General features: G+C 37.7%; 1 protein-coding gene across 1 annotated transcript; it reads right to left on the bottom strand.

Moving 5' to 3' along the window:
* Positions 1-242: 242 nt before the first annotated feature.
* On the bottom strand, positions 243-8,277 carry LOC106949543 (prostaglandin E2 receptor EP1 subtype-like). The gene is made up of 3 exons (XM_015035866.1): positions 8,027-8,277; positions 4,676-5,550; positions 243-3,332 (listed from the first exon to the last, which is right to left on the bottom strand). Exons 2-3 carry the CDS (start codon positions 5,501-5,503, stop codon positions 3,051-3,053), a joined length of 1,110 nt encoding a protein of 369 aa, XP_014891352.1. The 5' UTR covers positions 5,504-5,550; positions 8,027-8,277; the 3' UTR covers positions 243-3,050.
* Between the last annotated feature and the right edge of the window lie 10,608 nt (positions 8,278-18,885).

Raw genomic sequence — 18,885 nt, 5'->3', positions numbered from 1 at the left:
ATATTCTGGGCAGATGTCATTTGCCCAAATTTTGGGTTTCAATGTGTCAAAATATGGAAAATAGCGTATTTTTACCCTTTTCCATATTTTGGGTGTAGATTTTTAAAAAATGATTGTATAGTTATAAAAAAAATATTCTCACTTTTACAAAGGAAAAATGTAATGATTAAAACAAGGTTTGCTTCTTGTTTCTAGAAACAACATTCCATTCTTTAGAACTCAGAAGAAGGTGACACAAGGAATAGAAGAAATCACTTTTAATAAGCAGTTTTACATTCTTTTTTTTAAACAGCATCACATTCAGTCAGCTTCACTTCACCGCTCCAGACTTATGGGGAAAGCAGATGCACAATACTTACATTCACTACATTCCTGTCACAGGACTACACGGGCTACACACGTTGTAATTTTCACATCTTCATGCTGAGGTAAAAGCTGATCCTTTTACTCTCATGTGAACACTGAGACAAGTCGCTGACTTTTACAGAGTCGCACAAACAAACCACTATTTACACTGAGATGTTCTCTCTAAGACTTTTGGAAGTCTTACTTCAAAAACAAATACAAATATATTAAAGTTCAGACAAAATGGTTTCTATTTACAGTGATACTTAAACATTTTTACATCCTTTAAAAATATTAAGCATTAGGTATGTTCTTAGAATGAGAAACAAACTTACAGACAATAGAGTACAAGTATTTTTAAGTGTGAATATACATCACCCCTCACATCTTAAAAAACGCTACATAAATTTCATTTATTATTATTATTTACGGTAAAGATGTGTTAAATCCTCAAATTCTTAGAGTCTTTGAAAGAGAAACAGGCCCACAGCATTACAGATCCTCTACTGTATCCTCCAAAAATGTGTGTAGCCTCTCGCAGTTGCTATGGAGACTCTGCTGTTTGTTGCAGTTCTTTAGCAGTGAGTTTTGAAGATTTCTTTCACCTCTTTTTGTGGTGGGATTAAAAATAATCTGCCTCTGCTCCACATCATGCATAAACGCTTCTGTTTTATTTGAGAGTTAGAGGAACCATTAACTGTGAAATCTATAATTTTGTGGAAAATAATTATTATTACAGGATTTTCCTCTTAAACATCGTAAATATGTTCAAATACAATCTGCTTTTTTTTTTTTTTTCAATTTTCTTTTTGGGATCAGCTGATGCAATAAATTTATTTGAAAGTGTTTAAACATCTTTACCAGGGGTGCCAAAAAATATATAGGGTGCTTTTTATGCTAAGTAAATAGATTCAGTATTAAGTGTTTATTCCCTTTCTCTGAGCAGAATAGCTTTAGTTCCCGGATTTCTCTGGCTTTCCAAATCTCTCCAAGTTTTTCCCTTCTTCAGCATTAGCATTACTTGTTAAAACATTCATCTTCAATTTAGCTTTCAATGCTTACGTTCATTGTGTTTAAAGGTGATCAACATGCTCTTCAGATTTTTGCCAAGTAGGATTTCCAAACATTTCGCTGGTACAAGCCAGAGCTAATGATTCTTCCGAACGTGAAAAAACATCTTTGACTAAGCGAGTTTAAGCTAAGATTCTTAGCTCAGTTTTGAAAAACAGGACAGAAAAATTATAAGACCACAGACACAATTTGCAGATAGTTTTACACACACACACACACACACACACACACACACACACACACACACACACACACACACACACACACACACACACGCACTGCTGGGCTTTTTTGTTACCTCAAATGCTGCTTCTATGCTGTTGGGACAGTGTTGTTTACGTGCTAATAGCTAATGCTAGCTAGGGTCAGCACAGACAGTTTGCCCAAAGAAATGGTCATAAGCTTGTTATGAACACACAATATTTTAAACAGTGTTCTATACCGAACATGAATATTTGTAAATTATTGTTTCTGCCAAAAAAAAAAAAAAATCATATTGGACATCATTAGGTTTTTGTTTTAACTCCCCTTATCTATGTTTAGCTTTTCTTTGAGTACTCTGGCTTCCTCCTACCATTTAAAAATGTGCATTGCATGTGTGGGTGCATTGCTGTTTGTCTTGCTCAACTTCATGTTGCTTTATTACAGGGTGGTTACCTTCCCAAGTGGTATTTTGCCTCTTGCTCATTGACCCCTGGAATAACCAGTCCACCCACCTGTTCAACCCCAAAATTCAACCTTTCTTGACTCTTGGTTATGCTTTCTTTTATTCCTTCTTCAAAACTACAGCTTGTTCACTTTAACCCTTTCTTTTTTGAGTGGAAAACCAAACAACCCAAGCCGGTTGAATTAAATCAATCCACTTTGGACCTGGGATTATGTTAAAGAAAATTGGGCTGTTTTCGCAGTTTTGACCTCATATGTAGACCTAATTTCTTAATTTTTTCTACCTGTTGCTCATTGAGACTAAAAATAAGTGCTGGTTTTGTTTAATATGTCCACAAAACATATTTCTAAATGTTTTCTCACTACTTCATAGATCAATCTCCATAAGCCCACCGTGAGCAGGATCATTGCTCGTGAGTTACAACACAGCTAGTGTGAGAGATGTCTTGGTGACATCGCTTTCTGTTTCTGGAAGGGATCTTCATTTGCTAACCATTTAAAGGTAGTAATATCAACCATGGGGATTTTTTTTCTTCTCTGTCTGAGCTACTGGAAGTACCAACTCTGGTGCTCTTGTCTTCAAATCTTTAGAAATCTTCTTTGTTAGTTGAATATTGCACTTCGGCACATTGCATCAAGAAGATCGGTCTTTCCTGTTTACAAACACAAGAAACTCAGTCACAACTCGAAGTTTAGATCACGGGAACCATCTGGCATTAATCTGAAAATATGTAATTGAACATCAAAAGATTTCCAGACTTTTAAGCCCCTTTGTATTTGTGCTTTCAGGAAGGAGAGGCTGCCATTGCACTGTAATAAACCAGTAGCAGTTTTCATTCAGTCCTCTTTTTTGTGTGGTATATATGCTCATACATAGGAAACCTATGTATTTTAGCCATTTTTTGGTCTTCTTTGCACACAAAGAAACCAAGGGAGGCAGACTTTATGACTGTTTCATTAGTCTCTTGTTAAGTATTTTTCACCGGCATACTGTCCGGCTTCTGGAGGGAGCTAACATCCCAACGGCCGGAGCGAAAGGTGCTCCCCTTGAAGCTGGCCTGCTTTTTGGTGATGCGGTAGATTTTTCGGAGGATGGCCCGTCTCAGCAGGATGTAGACCCAGGGGTCCAAGATTTGATTAAAGGTGGCCATTCTTACGCCAGTCATCATGAGTTTGCTGTAAGTGCAGGTGAGTTCCTCGCCCAGGGAGGGCTTGGTGTAAGAACGTGCAGCTGACATCAACGAAAAGACCTTAAGACAGAAAAAAAGACCCAGTGATGAGTAATTCTGTGTTTTTGCATCTCTTTACCTGTTGACACTCAATCTCTTAAAGTAACTCACAAGGCTCTTCTCTAAAATCACCCAAACTCACTTCAGATATTGAACCGTAAAACAATATCAATGTGAGTTTCGTTCCTATAATTTTTTTTGTAAAACTGAATTTTATTACAAGAAAATCAACCCTACCGAAAACAAGCTTTCACCCTATCATGTGTGTGATGACATCATAAACGGTACAAGGCAACAAAGAATTTACTTTTAGGCATTTTATTTAGTTTTTTTTTCCTTGTGTAATTTATTCGTTTTATTCAAACGTCTCCTTCGAATGTGTTAACTTTTATTTTGTGTAGTTAATTTTAAGGTTCATTGAAAAGCCCTAAATGTCCTCTCCAGATACCAAAAGGAATTAATTCAGTAGAATGCAGGGGGTGGGAGATATTCAAGTTTAAATGTCCTCTACAGAGGACAAAAATGAACTACTGGTAGTCAGGAGGTTAGGAGTTGAGGAACTCATTTCTAAAAACTGAGATTACAAGCAATACCAAATGAGAAATACAACAACGTTATCGGGCTAACTGTTTATGTCCTGACTTGTTATCAGATTTTACTGAAAAACAGTTTGGACTGACACTGCTTCTTTCTCTTTTTGGTTTTTATTTATTAAAAAAAAGAAAACAGAAATAAAATGGTGGTGCCTAAAAAAATAACAAAAAATTATTGTAGCAGATATTTACCAAAAATTATAACAGGTCATTGTAGAACACTGATCTATACAATGTTCATGTTATAAAACCTTTATTGTCATTAGCTTGTGAAAATATAACTTTATTGATTACATTTGATTGCATTTCCTCTTTACATATGAAACTGGGGGGTTTATGTATATTTTCTATTTTAAACCAATATTTTTTGTTTTCCTGTTTTAGAAATATCTAACTTCGAATAGAGGAATTTAACGTTTAATTTATGATGTTTGATTTAATGTTAAACCAAACATATAAAGTCTCATTTGAGTACTATAAGCACATCTGAGATAGTGATAGATTTCTCCAAAAAGAAAAACACTTTTTTTGCATTTAAAATTCTAATTTTGGGAAATTTAAATTAGCATTTTATTTTCCCAAGTTTTTAAAATCCTTTTCGCATTTGATTAAAATAAAGAAATAGTTCATGGATGAACATAAAGTTCAATCCAGAAATTGAACAGCATTATTCAGGAACAACAATTTTGTTTTCAATTCTATGTTAATAATGACTAACTTATCAATGGTTTGACTTGATTAATTTGAGCTTCCATTCCGTTTGACACTCACCAGCAGAGGGCTCCAGCAGATGCAGGAGGTGACCATGATGCCAACCAGCTGGACCACCATCTCTGTGTCATGAGACCTAGCAGAGAACCTCTGGGAATAGGAATTCTTCTTTAGCCGGGCTCTAATGAGCGTCATCCCACTGATGGTGTTGCAGATGAAGGCCAGCCCAAGAGAGCTCAAAGCCAGTCCAGAGAACAGCATCACGAAGGTCAGATCTTTGGCATTTGTGTCCATCACCTTAATAAAGCACCAAGTACCAGGGTACTGGTAAGTGTAGTCCCCTAGTTGGAAAACGGGCAGCAGGGCCACGCATAGAGCCAGGAACCAGATCATAGAAAGGGCTATTTTGGTCCGCGCTGTTGTCACCAGCCGAGCGTGCAACAGAGGCTTGGTGACGCCGAGGCATCGCTCGGCAGCCATCGCACAGCCCAGGAAGAGCGGGCACAGCCCGAAGAATACCATGCACCCTCCCAGAAACTGACATGGGCTGTCTGGGTCTCTCGGACCGTCCAGGGACGTCAGATTGGCCGTGGAGTATCTCCTCAGCACCAGTCCCCCGGAAACCACGTGTCCCGTGAGGTCCGTGACGACGAGGGAGCTGGCGAAGAGCAGGAATGTCGCTTTGGACCGCCGCCGGAAGCGGGTGTAGGCCTTGATGAGAATGATGAGGGCCACCACATTGAACAGGATGCCCAGAGTCATCGTGAGGCTCGCAATGATGGGGTTCGAAGGAACACTGTTATACGGGCAGTCCACTTCGGGTACCATGGTGCTGCTGTTGACGTTGGAGTTGAATCCTGAAGAGTTGGAGTCCGGTTTAACCTCCATGACAGCTGGGTTCCGGGTTTCATGTGGTTCCTTTAGGTGAAGCAACACTGACATGGGAGAAAGACAAAGAGTCATTGGACGTTGTACGGTATCAAGGCAAGACTTCCTTGTTTTTGTCTACACAGATTGTATTAATCTGCACCCAGAGGAAGGTAGAGTTGTCAAAAATTGTATTCAAGTAAGAGTGGCAATACTTCAACATATTTTCACTCAAGTAAAAGTAAAATGTTACAAGATACTGCAAGACTAAAAAAGTATTTGGTGAAAAGGTAACTCAAGTACTGAATAACTGATTGGAAGATCAATCGTTTAATATTTAAAAATTACTCCTATAGGTATATAATATGGTAAATATTTGGCAAAAATTGCCAAAATATGCCAAATATTGAAATTTTTCTCATATTTTTTATATGGCAAAAATATAAAGTTATGTGGAAATGTGCTAAACCAAAAATGATATAATTCTTAAAAAATACCAGAGTAATAAATGATCAAACTCAGGCAAAAGAAACATTTTTCCAAATCAACTTTTTTCAATATGCATTTTTAAGAAAAACTGCAAGTTTAAATAAACATTATTCAGTGTTACTGAAACTGGGTAAAGTTCCCAAAATTTTTCTGGAGTACTGATAGGCTACTTCATAATAAAGTTATTCAAGTAAAAGTACAGCATAGTAAAATATACTCCTAAAAGTTACTCAAATAAATGCAACTAAGAAAAATGTAGCTATAACCCAACTCTGCCTGCGCCCCTCTGCTAAAGCTACTACCGTGTACTGTAATCTATTTTCAATAACAAATGTTCATTAACTACAAAACCCAACTGGGAGATAAAGTATTGCTTTCCAATACAGGGTGTCACAAAATACAAAGCTTTTCAAAAATTTACTGAACAAATTCTGCTGCAGGTGGGCTTACAAGAGGCACAAGAACTGAGCTGATCTACATTCAGTAGCAAACACTGCAGTGGACAAGTGGGTTTTCACAGATTTCGACACCGATCCTGAAGCATTAGAGTTTGAGTTCGCTATGCTCCTGCAGAGTGAACTCAAACTTTCACTAAACCTCCTCCCAGCGTTTCATTGTTGACAAATTTCCCTGAAAGCCAGGCAGCGTTCCCAACTATTACTTAATGTTTGCTGCAGTTGTACAGAATACAAGAAAACACATTCAAAACAGGAATATGATCTGAAAGTCTGTGAGAAAAGAGGGAAAATATGGAGCTAAACTGGGGCCATAAAGTTTATTAAACTTGTTTTGAATGTGAAAAGAAAAACATTTGAAACTGAAAAAAAGTTCTGAAACTGAAGAAAAGATTTGAAAGTTAAAACTTATTTTCAAGCTGAAAGAAAAATAAACTGAGGGAAAAAGAGGATTTGAAAACAAAACGAAATTTATTTTATGAAGTTGGAGAAAAAAAGCTTAGAAACTGAAAAACAATTTTGATACTGGACAAAAACTTGAAATTGAAAAGTAATTTTGAACTTATTTCAGCTGAATATTTTTTCCAGTTTCAAATAATCTTTTTAGTTTCAAAATAAAATTGAAAAAAACAAACAAAAAAAAAACTTTATGGTCACAATTTAGCTCCATTGAAATCAAAAATCATGTACTCGAAAGAACTTTTATGATTTATCTTGTGCCTTATGTCAAGTATAAGGCACAAGATAAACCTGTGGAAACCTGTTTTTGGGAGGGTAGGGTTTTATCTTCATTAAATTGATTTTACAGAGCAAATAGCTTTAATCCCTCAGTAAAACCTCGACCTTCCAGTCTTTTGAAACATAAGCCACGTTGAAGTTTAAGAGACAGAAACATCAGGACGGATAGGACACACGTCCAGAGGCGAAAATATCTCCAACCCCACCCTCTGCATTGCCACCTGCACGTAAAACTTTCCAGCATTTTTGTTTTGTTCGCAGAAAAACTAAAACATTTTTTTTTCTTTCTCTATCTCCTTTTTGCCTCTAAGATCTGTCGATGGTTATCACAAACCTTCAAAACCACATGGACATACTTTAGACATTTGCTTAAAAAACACAAAAACAAAACCTAAACTGTGCGAGTTTTTTTTTCTTCATAACGAGGGAATCCTGAACAAGTCCCGACAGCTATGCTGCAGAGCACAAATCACACATTCCATTAAAATGTAGCAACGAACTGCAGAGACAGGAGTATAACAATAAATTAAAATTCAGTCCAAAATGTCAAGCAAATTATATTTCTATTCATTTTTTGCAATAGCAATTTCTAAATTTTTCTCAAAACAATTCCATATTACAACTTCTTACTTTAATGTTTCATTAGAATATATTTTTTAATATTGTTGGAACACGCGTAAGACGCATTCTCGTGACATATTTAAATTAAATATTTTGCGTTAAAAAGTTAACAAACGGGATGAAAGCGGTAAAACTGAGAATTTAACTAAATTTTCTTAGGGAACATTAGCATTAAATACAGTTTTTTTTTATCTTAAAAGGAGGGGGAACAAACATAAACTTGAGTAGTTATTTCACCTACCATGTAAAAATAAAATCCATGGAGATGGACTACTGATGGGAGTTTGATAAGTCCGTTAAAATTGCCAAAACTAGCGCCGCTGCGGCTCAGGAACTCAGTGAATCCAGGTTTTCCAGAGATGTCCCGGCGTGAAACAAGCCGTTTACCTGAAGCGTCTCCTCGTTAGGCGGCAGAAATCCCTAGACAGGCAGCTTACCCGGATGCACCGCACGAGCGCGTGTGGTGTTCCTGTGGAGCTGACCGGCCTTTTTATACTCCGCAGCTGCAGTGCGCTTCCGTCGCCTCTGGGTGTCTCCGTCACTGAAAAGCCCTAATTCTCCCCCCCTCTCCTAGGCAGACACTTTGTGAGTTATGTGGATCGAAGAGTCAGGCAGGGAGACGAATAAATCCTTAAAGTCCATCTAACTCCAACTTCACCTCTCTGATCATTATAGACTATCAAACCTCTTTAGCTAGCTTCTTTTATAAAGACTACAATTTTTACGAAGTGATGCACAAATTGTGTAAAGACATGAAAAAGTGAGGGGTGTGTGTGCTGTGAATCTTTGGCTTTTACATTTTCGTACATCATATAAATCTAACATGTGTCTTGGTTTGCCACATAAATTAGTTTTGGTCTGATTGTGGTTGGTATTTTATTTTATTTATTTTTTTTAGCTGATGTCAACAATTAATTGAATTCGTGTTCTTGTTCTAAAAATAAAAAGAACATTATCATGACCCATACAAAGGCTGAGTCACAGATCAGCCAGACTGCATTCCGTCAACAATCATCATTAATCAGTAACAGTTAGAGCCAGATGCACGAGGCAAAACCACAGATTACAAAGGAATCGATGGTTTTATTCTATTATTTTACAAACGAAACCCAGCTGGAACGTATGCAGTTGTGTTTGATAACACCAAATAAAATCCAGCCCAATGAATCACCTTCAAAAGTCATGAAAATCTTTAATTAGGCCTTGAGGCGAAATCGTTTAATTTTTGATAGTTTTGTGCCCCCCTGTTCCATCGCTTAGTTTTGTGTTTTATTGAGTTTCATATCTTTCACTATTCTACTTTTTTTCAATTTAAGACAGTATTATCTACGGGCAATCTGTAGAGATAAATGCACTTTATGCATTTGCTATTGTACTACATCTTTAATGTATTTTTCATTTTTTGCTCTGTTATGTATTTTTTTTTTCTTGTTTTTCATTTTGTGACGGCCATGTTGTGGTCTCTCATGTCCTTATGTGTTAAAATTCAAAATCTGTATATAAATCAGGCTAAAACGATAAAAGTAATGAAAATATCAGTAAAATACAGCTGTTCTGTGAAGATTCAGATGTAGGGAAGAAAAGTAGCCTTGTGAGGATATGGCTTGTTTTTTAGACATACAACACTGACCTTTTTATCCTGTGCAATTAAATGTGATTTTTTTTTTTTTAAATCACTAGCAAAAATTGTGCTATGACCATCTAGTGACCCAAGCCAAAGCAATCAGCACTGTACTGCAAAAACAGACAATCTTACCACATATTTTTGGTATAGATTCTAGTTAGTACACTTAAATTAAGACAAAGCTAACTTACAAGTAAGTAGTTATAGGAGCTTGTTTTAAGTCAACAATTCCTTAATGTTGGTGAAAAAGTTCTAGTTCCACTGACAGGTTAAAACATAAATATCTTGCTATAAGTGAAATAATGTACCAGTGGAACCAATACGTTTTCATCAATATGTTCACTTGAAACCTCTTGATGAAGAGCTCATTGTAGCTCAGTTTTCTCTTATTTCAAGTGTATTTGCACCATAAACTAGACCAAAAATGCCTGGTAAGATTTTCTGTTTTTGCAGTGTCAGTTGATTCCTTCTTTAAGGCATCAAATTTAGCTTAAAAAGTGGTGCTGTTTTTGTTGTTGTTGTTGTTTTGTTTAACAAGGCCCAGCATTGCCTCAGAACAAACGCCGCCTGCCGTCCTGGACCCAGCAGCCCTGAGCAGTTCTGCGGTCAGCGTCCAGATGTGGACCAGCTCTGTTCTCCCTCCACTACAAACACCTCTCCGCCTGCTGCAACCTGGAGACGCAGCTGCGATCGCAAATGATTTCATGGTTGTTGTTTTTTCCCCCCATATAGTCAGGAATTTTCCAGTCCTCTGCTCCTTCTAAGAACGCAACAGTCGAACAATAATGGTTCAAATATGTAACAGGAAATGGATTTAGAAAACCTGAAAAAAATAAAATAAAAAATAAAAAACAAGGATGAAATGATTCAGAGAATCATCCCAGATGCCTCCAGAAAGGTGAAATCCCCTCCACCGTTGAGAAGGAAGTCTTAATATTCTGTCAGCTCACGTCAAAACAGTGTGAGGAATCTGCTGCTAAATGATAGCTCTGAGATACACAACGCGACTCTTTGTTTAAACACACCCAGTTGGAGAACTAAACCAGGGACTGGTGTGTGTGAAGGTCAGTGGATTTCAACAACAACAAAAGTATGTATAAACCAAAGCATAGAGTTTTGCTTTCGCCTGTTTTCATATGAAGCCGGTCTGAACGAGTTAGGCGCAGCAGGTGCAAGTTGGAGCAAATAATGGAAGATGGCGTCTGATTCAACTCCACCTGACCCCATTAGGGCAGCCTGGGAGAAAGAGCGGGCGGTGTGCTGATAAAGCCGGCCATTAGGATGGAGACAGGAACTCCTCCTCGGAAAAGAGCCGATTATTTGCGAGTGTATGTGAATAAACTTCATCAGGACTTACATAACAATGTTTTTCGAATGTCTGTGACAACAAATGGGCTTGTTTTGTTTTCCTTTTTTTTTTAATCAGAGAAATCTCCTTTTAAGGGTTTCTATGTCAATGACTATGAGGTTACTCTGAAGCAACTGGTAACTTTTTACATTTTTGTATTGGATGTTTTCTTAATCGCTCTATAATAAAATGCAAAAATAGTAAGCAAATCCCTAAAAACAAAAGGGCAGTGGGAACCAAATAAAATATCATTTGGAGGTCTTGTTTTGTTTTTTTTCTCGTCAGGATGTGTGCCGTTTTCTTCCTGTGTGAACAGAAAGACAGAAAACCACAGAGTGTGTTACCCTGTGTGGCAGACAGTTGGAGATGTCAGGTTTTTGGATTTTCAATTTTCGGTACAAAAATTTGCTCAACGATGCTGTGGCGAAGAAATTCCCCCCTTAGAGAGTTCCTCTGTTCTTGGTTTTTTGACCATGAAGCAAATTCTTATGCAAGGCAAATAGAACCAGAGTACAAATGTAGAAGACAGTTTTCAAATAAGGATTTAATTTATTAAACTAAAAGTCAATTTAACCAACCTGGCCTGATGTGGAAGGTATTTGCCACGGAAGTCTGACAACAGGAAGCAGGTTAGAAGAGTTACAACACGATGCCCCGAGTTAAGGAAACTTAAGGACAAATGGGAAGCAAATTCATTGACATTTATCAGTCTGGAGAGTCGTTTCAAAGGCACTGGGACTCCAGCTTGGGTTGAAGTTTAGTTTGGTTTGGAGAGCACACAACGGATGAAAGTGGGACTACATTTTTCTTTTCCAACAATCAAAACTTACCGTGTGTGTATTTAATGACAAAATTAAAAATGAAAATCAGTCAAAAAGTTTAGGTAATGCCAATCAGAGCTAGCATTAGGGAATAAAAACAACCTCCAAAGCTATGCAGACATATTACATCATGAAGGGAAAGGATAATGGTTTTAGATTTTTTTTTTCCAGCTATCGTTTGGACACTCCTCCTCCTACATGCCTCATCCTGTCCCTCTGTTACGACTCCACGACCTCAACTAACACCGTGTTTGTCTGCTACTTAACGTCATCGATGATAAACTTATTCCCAGTCTTAGAACACAAATGAAAATGAACTTAAGAAAAGCACACAGGAAGTGACTGACTGACTTTATTTGTTGTTTTTTCTTGGATAGTTTTGATATTCAGATATGATCTTTTTTTCTTTTTTTTTACTTTGAACAGACTTTCTCCTAAAATGTTTCCTTTTTGCAATAAAGAATTGTGACGGTCACTGATTTGAACTGATCAGGCAGATTAATCATTGATGTGTGTACCGTGTAACGACAGGCTGCATTTAATGTTCTGAGTCCTGTGAACACACCCAAAAAACACAAACACACCCTATGCAAAGTCTGCATATAGAGGCATGAAGGCAGAGCTCGCTAACCTGCTGTAGTCATTCTGCTTGGTCCTGTGTTGTTATGACCTTGGTTCCTCCACCATGGAAAAAAATCTGCTAAATTGCTGCATTTTGCTAAATTCTGCACTAACCTTTTAGGTTTTTTTTCTCCCTAAGTTTTTCAGCCTCCTTTCTGCTTTCTGTATGGAATGTTGGTTCATTTAACCCGCTCCTCTTTATTGCTCTTTTTTCAAATCATGATGAGCTGATTCTCCCTTTATCTTCCTTTAGCATGCAGAATAAAGAACTCCCAGAACAGCCTTGATTCTCTTTCGGGTGGTCTTGATCGTCAGCGTCAACCTGAGTTTCCTCGACTGGCTGACCATTGTTCCCAGTTTGGCCTGCTTTGACGACTCATCGATGGGCTTTCTGTATCTCCGCGGCTCCGGAGCTGAAGAAGCTAAAGTGCTCGAGATCCAGGAGAAGAAGGAGACCGGACAAGCCCCCAAACTCACGAAAGGCGTGAATAAAACTGATACGCTTTATTTTTGTGGGTAAATAAAACAACAAAAAAAAAAAACGCATTTCGACCACCGGCTCCTTCAACTTGGAACCGACCGGCCTATCGGGAAACCTCCCTAACCTCCCGACGGCCCGGAATCCGGTGAACCTCTGTGAGAGCCATCAAGTACAAATGAAGAATTCCCTTGAAACTTAACCCAAGAGGACATCAACTGAGTCAGAAAAGAACCCAGAACAACATCCACAGCTCTTCAAGCCTCAGTTAAGGTCAGAGTTCATTATTTGACAATAAGAAAGAGAGGCTGGGCAAAAATGGCCTCCATGGGAGAGTTCCAAAGCAAACAAAAAGCACTGTTTTTTATAAAGAATGCGAGGCCTGTCTCGCATTTCCCAAAAAAACAACATCTTGATGACTGACAAGAGAATTGGGAAAATATTTTGTAGACTAGAGAGGAAAAAGCTACAGCTGTTTAGAAGGTGTGTATCCTCTCACATCTGACCTGAAACTAACAGAATGGTGCACAAAACGGGGGCAATTCCTCCTGCGGGACTCATCAATGAACTGCTGAGGTAACTTTACCAGGTCATCACCACTCCTGGACAGATTAAACATCGCTCTGTTCAAGTTCGAGTTTATTTTTATTTAATTTTTTGCATATTAATGAACAATTACATATAAATACGTGCGATAATAACCAGGTGGTGAGTTTCCATCTCTAGTCCCATTGATGAGTTGACGTTAAAGCACAAATATAAATACAGTGATTAAAAAAAACACTCCATAAAATAACACTATGAAATAAGAAATGCATAAAACAACTTTAAACTCTGTATATATGTTTGCTTATAATCAATGTTGTCATTTTTGACTTTCCAAGAATCAGTTCTTAAGGCCATTTAAAAAAAAAAATGAAACCAAGTCATTCCGACTTTGTTTTTCATCTGTTCTTGAATATCTTTACACGATGTTGCAAAATGAGACCTTTTAGCCTACTTCATGCTGTCAGAGAGGGTCTCACTGACTGATTTCTACGGTTCAGAAATAAAAGAACTGTACTTTCCAAATGGATGGAGTTAATTGCAGTGTATCTACTCTAATACTTTTTAATAACATTATTAGCATGTTATTGTTTCCATGAGCCTGGTAAAAATCTAAGGGATAAACAAAGATTTGGGCTTTGAGAAAAAAACGCACAACATCCTGTAGGATCCATTTTTTCTTCCTTTCTTTCTTTTTAAATTTTACTGTATTTCTTCTCGCTGTGTTTCCATAAAAACGTCAGCGCTCCCAGTTGGACGTAAGAGTTCAGATCGGCTGCTCTTGGTTTACAGAAGCCATTCTCTGCATACCTGCCAGAAACACAACCACAGAAGACTGAGGGAGAGAGAGAGAGAGAGAGAGAGAGAGAGAGAGAGAGAGAGAGAGAGAGAGAGAGAGAGAAAATCACTGAGAACCTCATAATTATCACATTTGTGGAGCAGATTTTTTCTTTGTGTAAATATTATACATGTCATGCTCCTTGGGTTTTATAAAACAATGATTGCCCGGAGGCGTTTGTATAAAATAGCGGGGTCGGCTAGGAAAACGTTTATGACTTGAAATGCTCCAACAAAAAAAAAAAAAAAATTGAGGATTCGGGAATTAAAACTTCCTGAATCCTTCTGTCCCCCACTCTGCTACGTGGCTGTGGGGGTCAGCAGGACAGAATTTCCAAGAAACCCTATTTTTTTTTTTTTTTTTTAAAGCAGTGCTTATCGGGCCGAAAGGTGTTTCTGCTGAACTGGAGTCTATTTGTCCTCATCAGTGGCCTCCTTCGCATTCTGCCCTTTTTAGGGCTCATCCGTAGAAAACCAAAACAAACAGACGCCCTCACGGTTTTTGCGGCTTGTATTAGGTTTCTTGTTTTCAGTCCAAAGTGTCCCATGCTTTTATCAGATGAGCCGTATACAGGCCACAGAGAGGCATGCAGGGTTCCCATGAGCGTCTCCCACATGGCGCTTTAACAGCTCTTCAGATGCGTATCCAAAAACGTTCCTGGAACGTGAGGCCGAGGTGCCAGTCACACGTTCATAAATGCTGAAGGATATTTTATCAAAAAGTCAAAAGTAAAGAGATGATAACTGAAGATGGGCCTTACAAAAATATTTGTAACCCTAATATTTTTAAGTCAGGTTTAATAGGACATTTCAGCAGCAAAGTGCTTTATCATAAAAACATCATAGTCACCGATTAAAGACTCTTAATCTTGCTGCAATGTTAGTCTTTTGGTCTTGAAAATGTTCTTCAGGTGGTAAAAGGCTGGCTTTGTAACTGTCTTTATGTGTCTTTGAAAGTTCAGGCCTTAGCCAGTCACTAAGACTTAATAAGTGTGATTTTTTTGGTGCCCTACTCGGAGCGATAGCCCTGTCTGTAGGTTTGCCATAAAGTTGCTCAAATCATACAATCCAACCCAACTTTTCCAACTTTCTTCCCTGACCTGTCTGTGTTTATGTTTGTTTGTTTGTTTGTTTGTTTGTTTGGATCCCCATTAGCTGTTGCCGTAACAATGGCTAGTCTTCCTGGGATCCACATCATAAAACATTTATCACAAAACACAGTCACACACACTTAATGTAACATTAGCAATGTTGCATTTTGATTGATAAATGTGCAATTATAACACTCTATGTAATAAAAACAATTAAGCAGATAAAGGAAATGAGTTCCATGTTGTTTTTTCTCCTCTAAATATGACAGCCTTTTGTCCAGCATTCCTGTTGCATGGTGGAAGAGTGAAATAACGTTTTAAAGCATCCATTGTATCCAAATTGTGTCAAGATTAGACAATTAAAAGTTGATTATATAAAGCATTTGGTGTCTTAGATAATACAATATTTGGTAACACTTTATTTGAAAGGGGGTGAATAAGACTGTCATGACACTTTCATAAACATGACATATCACATGTCATGAACATGAATAAGCCTTCATGAATATTTATGACTGTTGTCATAAAGTGTCATTCGGTAAATTATGACACTTTTAATACAAAGTTGACATTATTCAAAATGTCTTTGACAACTTCACATTAACCAATAAATCATTACTGTTTAAACTTTACCTTTAATAACATAAAGTTACCTAATTTTTAAAGTGCAATCAGTAATACTTTTATAACAAGTTTATATCAGTAATGATTTCTTGGTTAATGTCAAGTTGTCATAACAAAGACATTTTGAATAATGTCAACTTTGTATTAAAAGTGTCATAATTTACCGAATGACACTTTATGACAACAGTCATAAATATTCATGAAGGCTTATTCATGTTTATGACAGTGAAATGTCAGTCTTATTCAACCCCCTTCAAATAAAGTGTTACCCAATATTTAAAAAAAAAACAAAACATACAGCTGGACTAATTGAACATTTATAACAGCGGTTGTTTCTATGTAGGATTATCAGCGTGTTGGGATCTGAATAAGTATGCAGATCTTTTATTTGGAATTTTCACACCGATGCATCACGTCTAATATCAGATACACTGAATTTTCTGCTTGTAACGTGACAAGGTTCAAGCGCTGTGAATGCTTTTGCAAGGCACCAGCAGATGTTCATAATACGAAAGACACGCAAGCGGCTCCTGCTAACTCGCCCACAGAGAGCTGTGTGTTAAAGGGTAACGGAGGCTAGAGGATGGGGGGAAGCTCGAACCCTGAGGAGGAATACAAAAACAAAAAGGCCTCCAGCGTGTGGAGAGGCATCAAAGCACTGAAAGACTACAAAGACAGAACCCCACAGTCAGCAATAACAGTGACTTTTCTTACAACATGAGCCAGGTGAGAGACTTAGACAGCAGAAGGGCACATAAATATCATTTCCAAGAATTTTAAGAGGTCTGGTCTCGGATTAGCTTTCCTAGCAAGAAGAGAGAGAGGAGAGGAGAGCTTCCTTCACTTACAAAATACACCCAGAGCCGGCCCAAGGCATTATGGGGGTTAAGAAGTTGTTCAGGGCCTCCACAACACCAGGGGGCCCCCAAGAGCATCAAGCTATGATTAAAAAACATTTATATATGTTTAAAATAACATTGAATAAGACAAACTAAGTGCTGTTACACACAAGAAAAAACATTTTCTATATTATTTTATAGGGGGTAAACAAATAATAGATTCATCTCCCTGCTTTTTGTTGCTGCCACTGTTGGGGAAATATAAGATATAAAACTTGTTACTTGTTTACAGTTAATTTAGTTTTTATCAGCTAATGTAACGGTCAAGTAAATGAAATAATATGCAACTTAATATTTCCCCAATTTATTTTATTTTTTTAGTTCACCACTCCTGTAAGGTTAAAGTAGCAATAATAACACTAGCATGATATAAGCTAAGTACAAATTATGCTAGTGATAGTAGGTAAGTTACACACATAGAGTAGGTTAGGAATGATAAAGCATCTGGTGTTGACATGTTGGTATGGGGGAGGAGGAGGGGCTGCTAAATAAAAATCTTCTGTGGCCCCAAAAAGGCTTTCGCCGGCCCTGGACACATCGCTTTCTACCTTTCAAACCCAGTTAATGAAGAGAGTTTAATGTTTATCAAACAAAAAGAAACTGAATATAACGTCTGGTCAACTGGGACCTATCCTCCTTTCTTCTATAGCGGTGACCTTGTGGAGTGATTTTCCATGACTTAAGTACCTGAGATTCAACAAAACAAAGGAGCTCTTGTGATCGCTCAACATCGTACATATTGAAGAAAGCTCTAGTGAGAAAGAACTGTTCTGCATGAGAAAACCCAAACAGGCCAACGTTTCCTGCAGAGGCTCCTCAAGAATTCACAGAATGTCCAGAAAAATGTAAGACAGATTAGGAGAGGCCGGATCCCGCCCTGGACACGGGCTTTCTGTCCCCGTCGTGCAAGAGAAGGACGCTGGTCCAACGACAGCCGAAGGAAAACACAGTTTATTATGGTGCTTGATATGTCTTCCAGTGTTTCTTCGGTTAAAAAGTTGTTTGTGGGGACAGGTGATAAGAGAGCAGGATTCTTCGTGGGGCTTTTAGCTGCTGGGGCGGCGACTAAATGACATGAGAGCTATGTGAGACGAGGCAGGAGAATGAAACTTAAATGAAGACCTGAGGGAAAGGTGTTAATTTTTTGGGGCAATTTAATCTGACATACAGTACATACAGAAGCCTATTTCCGCAACAGTGATGAGGAAAATAAACATAATTGTATGTTTATTTTGAAACAGTATCATAATAATGAGACAGCCAATTCAAGCTTCCTTAAAAACCCGAATTTTAATGAATCAATGACACTTTCCCTCAAATAATAACTTGTATGCAGCCATTATCGTTCTGAAACGATCACATAGGAAAAACTGAGATGTGTTGTTGGATGGGACGCGTCTACATTTTGAGGTAAAAGAGCGAAATCCAAGTTTCAAAGATTATCCGATTCATATGGATCTCATTAAATCCTCCGCTCAGCCACAGCTCACAGTCTTTGACGCACAATTACTTCACGTACAGTATCTGTTTCATTTTTCTTCTTCTTCTTCTTTGTTTTTCTGCTGACGTTATTCAAAGTGATATTTATTTATTTTTTTGAGCTTATGGTGCTTTTTCAGAGTGTGTACAGCCACACTGAAACTAACCAGAGTTTGGGTTTGTTTATATGAGGACTAAAAAAAAAAACCTTTGTTTTATAAAGTGTTACACTAAGGGTGACTCAGAGCTCTGCTCCCACACAAATATTTAAAAATTATACAGTGACAGGTGACTGTGTTGAAATATTTCATAGGCACTCTTTTATATTTAGCTCATTGTTGTTCTTTTTTTATTCTGATCTAGCAATTCTTGCAGATGACGCAGATTCCAAAAAGTCCTTTAGAGTAAGTTTCTCATCAACTCACTAAAAACCCCAGTTTGATTCAATGAAAGATTTGAAACTAGGGCAGAAGTTCATCTCCTATCAGGACAATGACTATAAGCATGCAGCCATAGCTACAATGAAATGACTTAGATCAATGCATAATTATGAGCTATAACGACCTAGTCAAAGCCCAGCCTTTAAAGGGGCAGTGTTATGTGTTTTCCAACCATGTAGTGTCATTTTATAGCGCAATAAAGTCACTATGTTACCTTCAGTTGTTATGAAGATGGTGTATATGTCAAATGAGATTTGAAAGAAATTTACCTTCATAATTTAATGAATTCAGG

Source organism: Poecilia latipinna, unplaced genomic scaffold (genome assembly GCF_001443285.1).
Source record: "Poecilia latipinna isolate Pla-1442-1.1 unplaced genomic scaffold, P_latipinna-1.0 Scaffold350, whole genome shotgun sequence".
NCBI lineage: Eukaryota > Metazoa > Chordata > Actinopteri > Cyprinodontiformes > Poeciliidae > Poecilia > Poecilia latipinna.
The sequence above is the reverse complement of the archived record's forward strand: the minus strand, read 5'-3'. Positions and strand labels throughout refer to the sequence as shown.

Bases quoted from the DNA above. Each gene is read 5' to 3' on its own strand.
- LOC106949543 (XM_015035866.1), bottom strand. From the start codon at position 5,503: ATGGAGGTTAAACCGGACTCCAACTCTTCAGGATTCAACTCCAACGTC. The intron at 3,333-4,675 runs GTGAGTGTCAAA...TTCTGTCTTAAG, and splicing joins TCTGCTGGAGCCCTCTGCTG to GTCTTTTCGTTGATGTCAGC.